The following is a 7,957-nucleotide window of genomic DNA, read 5'->3' as shown; positions in this document are numbered from 1 at the left end:
TCCTTGAATTGTTTCATAATAGTATGTACGGTAGATGGTAAAAGACATGAATTATTTGCAATAGTTTAAAAGAAAACAAATATTTGTACCAATTTATCCCAAAGATGTTCTGTGGGGTTGAGGCCAGGGGTCTGTTCAAGACACTGGTGTTCGTTCATTCCAAACTTGTCAAACCATGTCTTTATGGACCTGTTTATAAACATGTAGTTTATTTCATATAATTGATGTATGCTGCTCTTAGCAATATGTGTGGCTGAAATGATAATTACAAGAGATGTCCACATACTTTTGGCCTACTGCATCCCAATGCTAGTGTGAAAAGCATTTCCTCAGCTCCTCTTGTTTATAGAGGCCACAGCTTGGTATCAGTGTGTTACGAAGCTTAATTGGCGTGTTCCTCATTATGTAACTCAGCAGGTGAATCTGCTAACGGCTCCACCGTGACACATTCATCTACCTGATTAACAGAGCTTGTAGGTTTTGCTACGGTTTAGTAGTCAGATGGGGCACATGCACCCCCTTAATCACAAAACTCTGTGAAGTTACACGAAATAAACATGGGCGATCGACGAGGAGGGGGCTGCTCGACGTCCTAACAATCATACAGCAAGCAATCATTCATTCATTCATCCCCGGATGAGTTGCAGTAAGTCCAGAGCCCTTTCCAGGATCACTACACCTGGTTACTGCCTAAATGTGAAAGTAATGTTCAAGATTAATTCTATTTAGATTATACAGTGCTGAAATAAAGGCTGTTTAATTATATTTATTGACTATATTGACTAACCAAGTGCATAATTTATTGATTTATGTATAACAAGGGATATAAGGTAGTTAGGATGGTACAGGGGTGCAGTAGCTAGCACTGTCACCTTACAGCAAGAAGGGCATTGGTCTGATTCCCCAGCTGGGCAGCCAGGGTTCTTTCTGTGTGGAGTTTGCATGTTCTCCTTGTGTCCGTCTGGGTTTCCCCCCACAGTACAAAAACATGCAGTCAGGACAACTGGAGATACTAGAAACTACCTTAATTATGAGTGCAAATGTGTGTGTCTGGCAACCTGTCCAGGGTGTCCTCTTTCTTTCTCATATTGAATCGGACCCACTGCAACCCTGACCAGGATAAAGCGGTGGTAAAAAAAAAAATGATAATGAGCTACAATTGTCCACTTGGGCATTGTACCTCACTACTTATGGTTAAGAAACTTAACACAACACAAAATGCTTTTACAGGTTTTATTATAAACAATCACTTATATACATGTACAATACAGATTCACAGCATAATAATTGCAATCAAAAATATAACCCATGTACAGATCTCTAGAAAATATGGCTGGTGGTCAGTGTGGTCAGTGGTCAGCGCTCCAGAGTTTGTGTCTTAAAGAAACCTGACCGGGGACTCAAAAGATAAAAGTGTCCATGTCTGATGGAGGAAAAGATATTTCTATTTCTTCGCTGCTGCAACAGTGACTCCTGCTGCCCCAACAAGGCGCTGGCAGAAGAAAATATAGGAATACAAATGACATCAAATAAACGTTTTAAGCTGCTCGAGTGTATATTTTATACAGTGAGTATTTTATAATCTAACAAGATCTTATTTCATGGCAATGATTTCAGCTTCAGGCTTCATCACACTCAGTACCATGAGACACTCAGATTCTCAGATCAGTGTGATCACAGCTGGACGTGTTTAATCTGATCCAGGATCCGGGATCATCTTCTACTGCTTCCTGCCTGCATATATCAGAAATAAGAGGCTTTGTTAGGATGATTAAGATAAGATTAGATAAGATATCTTTACTGTCAATGTACAAGTACAATGAGATGTTCTTTAAAGCAAGCATGTAGACGCTTAAATAAGGTAAATGATATAAAAGGTAAAACACTTAAGCTACAAAATCTAGCAAAATAAAAATAAAGTGTTTATTAGAATAATAAAGTGTCTGGTGGGGGTCGCTCAGATGGCGCAGCAGTAAAATACGCTAGCACACCAGAGCTGGGATTTCGAATACATCGTATAGAATCTCAGCTCTGCCATCCGTTTGGCTGTTGTTCATCCAGGTAGGGAGCCAGATAGGAACCTCATAACTGATGCAATTACGACCTCTGCTGGCTGATCAATGGCGCCTGCACAGAGTTGAGGAATAATGCGATCAGGGTGTGGCTCTCCGTACACAAGGCTGATTGGCATGAGAACTTGCCTCGTGCAGGTGAAAAGATGCAGTCGGTACTGCACGTGTCGGAGGGGGCATGTATCAGTTGCGAAGCTCCTCAGTCAGCAGTGCAGGGTTGTATCATTAGAGGTGAAGCATAACACAGTCAGGGTAATTGGATACGACTAAATTAGGGGGGGGAATTGGGGGGAAATTGGAGAAAAAGTAATAATAATAATAAATGAAAATAAAAAGCAGCCATTAGAATAATAAAGTGTCTGGTGCTGGGAGCAATGTTGTAGAGATATTGTACAGAACTACTATTAAACACTTATATATTGTACAAAGTGTGTGTGTGTGTGTGTGTGTGTGTGTGTACAGTCACAGTTTAGACATTAAGCCCATTACAGATATTGTATTGTAAGAAAATGCAAAAAAAGCACCTTTAGATCTTCTCCTGGGCTTTCCATTCATTTTATGGATCAGTTTTTGAACCCAGTTGTTCTTTGTGGCTGGAGGGGCGCACAGTTTCTTGTCCTTTTTGGTGACAAACCTGTAATAAGATCAGAAACGTAAGACAATACACACATTACGTTTATTATGCATCAACGAGATGTGCAGCATTAGTGCTTAGGGGATAGTACGGAACAGTTTAGGAAATGGGGAGGGCAGGGTGGCTCGGTGGGTAGCACTGTCGCCACACAGCAAGACGGTCCTGAGTTCAATGTGTGTGTTTGTTAAGGTGTGAATGTGTTTGTGTGTGCCTACACCGATCAGGCATAACATTATGACCACTGACAGGTGAAGTGAATAACACTGATTATCTCTTCATCACGGCACCTGTTAGTGGGGGGGATATATTACACAGCAAGTGACATTTTATCCTTAAAGTTGTTGTTAAAAGCAGGAAAAATAGGCGAGCGTGAGGATCTGAGCGAGTTTGACGAGGACCAAATTGTGATGGCTAGACGACTGGGTCAGAGCATCTCCAAAACTGCAGCTCTTGTGGGGTTTTCCCGGTCTGCAGTGGTCAGTATCTATTAGGAACAGCAATAAACCGGCGACAGGGTCATGGGCGGCCAAGGCTCATTGATGCACGTGTGGTCCGATCCAACAGACGAGCTCCTGTAGCTCAAACTGCTGAAGAAGTTCATGCTGGTTCTGATAGCAAGGTGTCAGAATGCACAGAGCAGCACAGATTGTTGTGTATGGGGCTGCAAAAGGGGGACCAACACAATATTAGGAAGGTGGTCATAATGTTATGCCTCATCGGTGTATAAAATGGATTTTTAAAAATCATACTGCTACTTCAGATTAGGATTAGGAGTGGAACCGCCCTTCTGTAGGAACTTTAGTGATGTGGAAACGCAGCTGTGATGTTAGGGGTGAACGATGGAACTCACACTGTGGCCGACACCCTGCAGCCCATCCCCTGAGTCTGGATGTAGTAGGACTTCACCATATTTCGGGGGATTTTCTTGGGTCCGATGGTAAGACAGCAGTCCGCTGCTCCATCCGAGGCTGTAAAGAAGAGATATTACATTTATCAGGGACAGTATGCCACACGTCTATACTACATTGCCAAAAGTATTTGGACGCCTCACTTTAAAAACAAATCTAAGTAATCTTTTCAGCTAGACCAACAGCCGCTCTTTTGATACGGCTTCTCACAAGACTTTGATGTATGTCTATGGGTATTTCTGCCTATTTATATGGCTGGGCACTGATGTTGGTCAAGAAAGCCTCAGTTGATGTTCCAGTTCATTCCAAAGCTGAGATGTTCAGTGTGATTAAGGTCAGAGTTTCTTTAAATCAGACTTTTCTTCATGTCTTTATAGAGCTTGTTTTTTTCCCCGGGTCGTAGTCATGCTCGAACAATAACAATTATAGAATTGATTTATTACACCTGTAAGCGATTGCTGTGGCTGAAACACATAAATTCCAAAATTAGTGCCCCAATACTTTGTCCATATAGTGTATTTCATATCAGGAAATTATTTCTTTGACTGTTTTTTTTATGATTGAATGACTGGAACACATACTTTTGGCCAAAGGTATAACAGATCTGAAGTTCTGTTATAAGTTTATTATGGGTCTTCAGGGCAGGAACTCATCCTGGACAGGGTGCCGATCTATCACAGGGCAGAACATTTGGGAGATGAAATGGAAAACCCAGAGGAACACCATGCATACATGGTACATTTACATTTTCAGTGTTTAGCAGACACCTTTAACCAAAGCAACTTACACTTGTGACAGTATACAGTCTAAGCAACTGAGGGTTAAGAGCCTTGCTCAAGGGCCCAATAGTGGTGACCTTCTGATTACTGGTCCAGCACCTTAAGCACCAGGCTACAACTGCTGATACAGCATGCAACACTCCTTCCAGACTCCTCCAGAGACCCGGGTTTTCTGGACACATGGTGCTGCCCTCCTTAAATTAAGTGCTCATTTACATTCATGCTGAGACAGGAAGCAAATCCAAGCAGCCAAAGGTTAAGGGCAGTGTAGGGTTTGAACTTTTCACCTCACTGCTGTGCCACCACTGCCATCTAGTCTGATCTATACAACACATACTAGAGGTCTGCAGGCCAGGTAATTAGAGGCTTCTGGTGAATTGAGCCTTTAAATGTGAAATAAATGTCGTGTTGCATGACGTCAGTGATTCATATGCAAAAATAACTGGCTGTAAATAATTCGCTGCGTTGGTGTTTTACAACCTGCTGTGTTGCATCTCCGGTTCATGCACAAAATAACTCACAATAACTGAGCAGATTAAGATTTAAAATAAAAAAAACACATTTTTTTAATACAGTAATGCAATACGGTATGTAATTCTAACATAAAAGTGCGTCTCACCTGCTGCTGGGTAGTTCCAGGTGAAGAAGATCAGTACCAGCAGCAGTAAGGCAGGAGTTGTCTGCACCATCATGCTGTTCCTCGCCATCCTGTCTCGTGTTAATGTGTGTTACGTGTGTGTTTCCCGTGGAGCTGGAGTGCAGCCTGTATATATAGTCCCGTAACCTAACTTTCACTTTCACTTACCTGTAAATGTCCTGAAGATAACGATCCTTTCACCTACTTGTGCTTTCAGAGAAAGCGGCGGAACCCGTCGAGCGCAGGAGCCTCCGTTCACGGCGACACAAAGCGGAGCCGCACGCCCCGCCGTGAGATTTTATTATTATGTTCTTATCAATGTCAAATTTCCCCATGGGAAAAATGTTCTTGGCACCAGGGCCGTAGGTTTTACTGGCAGTGCCTGGTGCTTTCGCCAAGGGGTGTTAAATGTGACAGACTATCCTACACCGAATGTGCTGCCAGAGCGTCCTTTTGATTGATGTCGTCTATCAATGCTATCGTTAATCAGGTGCCATTACGCTGTGGCATCTGCGCTGAGTTCAGCAATTCATTTGAATCGGATCATTTAATTCTCGCCTTCAATCTAACATCAGTCCGGGTTCACATGAGGTGACGTTCTTGAGGAGAGAAGAATGAATATCGTACTACTGGAACACTTTAGGACATTCATCATTCTCCATCACGTTTTAATTTTTATTATTATTATTAGAATCTGAATGAATCTATCTATAGAAAGCACACGTTTCTGAGGGCACGGTTACAGAATCATGTCCTTCTGCCTTGCCATGTGGTTCAGTTCATATTAACAGACACATGCACCTTGCTGAGCTTAATTTGCTCCAGGTGGAGGTGTTTCTATTCGTCACGGTTGTTTTCTCACAGGTTTGCCAGCTCCTCTGTTGGCAATCTGTCAGAGGAGTCTTTTCTCTTTCACCGGTACATTTTTCTGCCTGCATAGATCTTGTTGTTCTTCAGCCTTTGTCCTATTTTTCAGTTACGGGGTCGGCATTTCTGGCTTCTTCCCGTTAGGGGTCGCCGACGGGATTTGGCACAGTTTTTACGCCGGACTGACACAACCCTCCCTATTTATCCGGGCTTGGGACCGGCACTACAATGCACTGGTCTGTGCATCCCAGTGGCTAGGTAACTATGGGACAATTCAGTGTCTCAAATTAGCCTAGCGACATGTCTTTGGACTGTGGGAGGAAACCGGAGCACCCGGAGGAAACCCACGCAGACACGGGGAGAGCATGCAAACTCCGCACAGAAAGGACCCGGACCGCCCTTTCTGCCAGCATAAATGACGGCACTTTTATCTTTTCCTGAGAACACAGATGCCATGGTGGCACTTTGCAGTCGTCATGCCCTGGATAAACAACTTTTTTTTCATTTCTGCTCCTTCCCTTTTTATCCACTTTCTCAGTCACAGGCTGCACGTCTTTCATCGCTTACTTTGTTTCTGTTATTTTGGCCACCACCTTTTTCCCAGGGTCTCACTGTGACTGTGAGCCCAATGCAAACCACAAAACAGTAGCTGAAGTTTAATAATGTACAGCGACCAGGCATAACATTATGAGCACTGACAGGTGAAGTGAATAACACTGATTATCTCTTCATCACGGCACCTGTTAGTGGGGGGGATATATTAGGCAGCACGTGAACATTTTATCCTCAAAGTTGATGTTAGAAGCAGGAAAAATGGGCGAGCGTGAGGATTTTAGGGCCAAATTGCGATGGCTTGATGACTGGGTCAGAGCATCTCCAAAACTGCAGCTCTTGTGGGGTGTTCCCGGTCTGCAGTGGTCAGTATCTATCAGGAACAGCGGTAAACCGGCGACAGGGTCATGGGCGGCCAAGGCTCATTGATGTCGCCTCAGGTGTGGTCTGATCCAACAGACGAGCTACTGTAGCTCAAACTGCTGAAGAAGTTCATGCTGGTTCTGATAGAAAGGTGTCAGGATACACAGTCCAAAAAGGGAAGCAACACAATATTAGAATATTAGAATATTAGTCATAATGTTATGCCTGATCGTCATAAGATCAGATTTTATTGTCTGAATTAATAAATAGACTAAATTAACTTTGTGCTGCAGGAGAGCGAATCGGTGGAAGAAATCTGCACTGTTTTCATGTTGGTGCCACCTTTAAATGCAGAACAACACTTTTATTGAAGTAAAATGGAACTAGTTTTCTTCTCTTTCTCCTTTTCCACATGAATAATGAGATAAAGCGCCTAAATCCAGGTGTACAAAGCTTGTAAAGCTCATGCAGAAGTACTTGCTGCCAAGGTGGCTCTTACAAACTATTAGATTTTCAATACATTATTTATGTTTCTACTCTGTCATTGTGTGTAATTAGGTGCAGATTAAGGGTAAAAATAGCAATTATATTCATTAAAAATCAAATCAACTCTGTGTTGCCACCGGTCGGCTGGGCATCTGGCGGGCATAATTGGCAGTGCCTGCAGCATCTGCAGGGTGGGGACTGGACTATAAGTGGTTGGGTGGGTCTTCATACGCTGTGTAAGGACCCTGATTGGCAGACGTGCAGGACGTCCGGACGAGCAGAGGAGGGCTGTACACGTGTAAAGAAGGCGTGGGCAGCGGCGTGCTCTCCTTGGATGCAAATCTGGAGTCTGTCAGCAGCGGAAGACAAATTGGATGCACTAAATCGGGAGGAAAAATGGGGTGAAAAATGCATAAAAAAATAAAAAAATAAACAATCTAATCAACAATAAAATGAAGCAGACAGAAGTCGGGTTGTCTGAACACTTACCGAATCCACTGAACCTGTTTTATGAAAATCTAATTGCATCCAGTAATGAACCCACTTTCACACTGAGGCTCATTAAAACACTTCCTGTGAATCTAAACCTGCCCGAGGTCCAACAGTGGCAGAAGTTTGAACCTCGTCTTTCAGCAGAGGCACTTATACTGTATGTTGAC

The 7,957-nt window shown here is 43.1% G+C and overlaps 1 protein-coding gene across 1 annotated transcript; it reads right to left on the bottom strand.

Annotated features, from left to right (window-relative positions):
* Positions 1 to 1,720: 1,720 nt before the first annotated feature.
* On the bottom strand, positions 1,721 to 5,315 carry ccl19b (chemokine (C-C motif) ligand 19b). Its single transcript, XM_063014699.1, has 4 exons — positions 5,013 to 5,315; positions 3,557 to 3,674; positions 2,597 to 2,706; positions 1,721 to 1,734 (listed from the first exon to the last, which is right to left on the bottom strand). The coding sequence occupies exons 1-4, from the start codon at positions 5,098 to 5,100 to the stop codon at positions 1,721 to 1,723; spliced, it is 330 nt and encodes a 109-aa protein (XP_062870769.1). The 5' UTR covers positions 5,101 to 5,315.
* Positions 5,316 to 7,957: the final 2,642 nt, after the last annotated feature.

The sequence above is a fragment of the Trichomycterus rosablanca genome, chromosome 18 (assembly GCF_030014385.1).
Source record: "Trichomycterus rosablanca isolate fTriRos1 chromosome 18, fTriRos1.hap1, whole genome shotgun sequence".
Taxonomy (NCBI): domain Eukaryota; kingdom Metazoa; phylum Chordata; class Actinopteri; order Siluriformes; family Trichomycteridae; genus Trichomycterus; species Trichomycterus rosablanca.
This window is presented reverse-complemented; position numbering and strand designations above follow the sequence as displayed.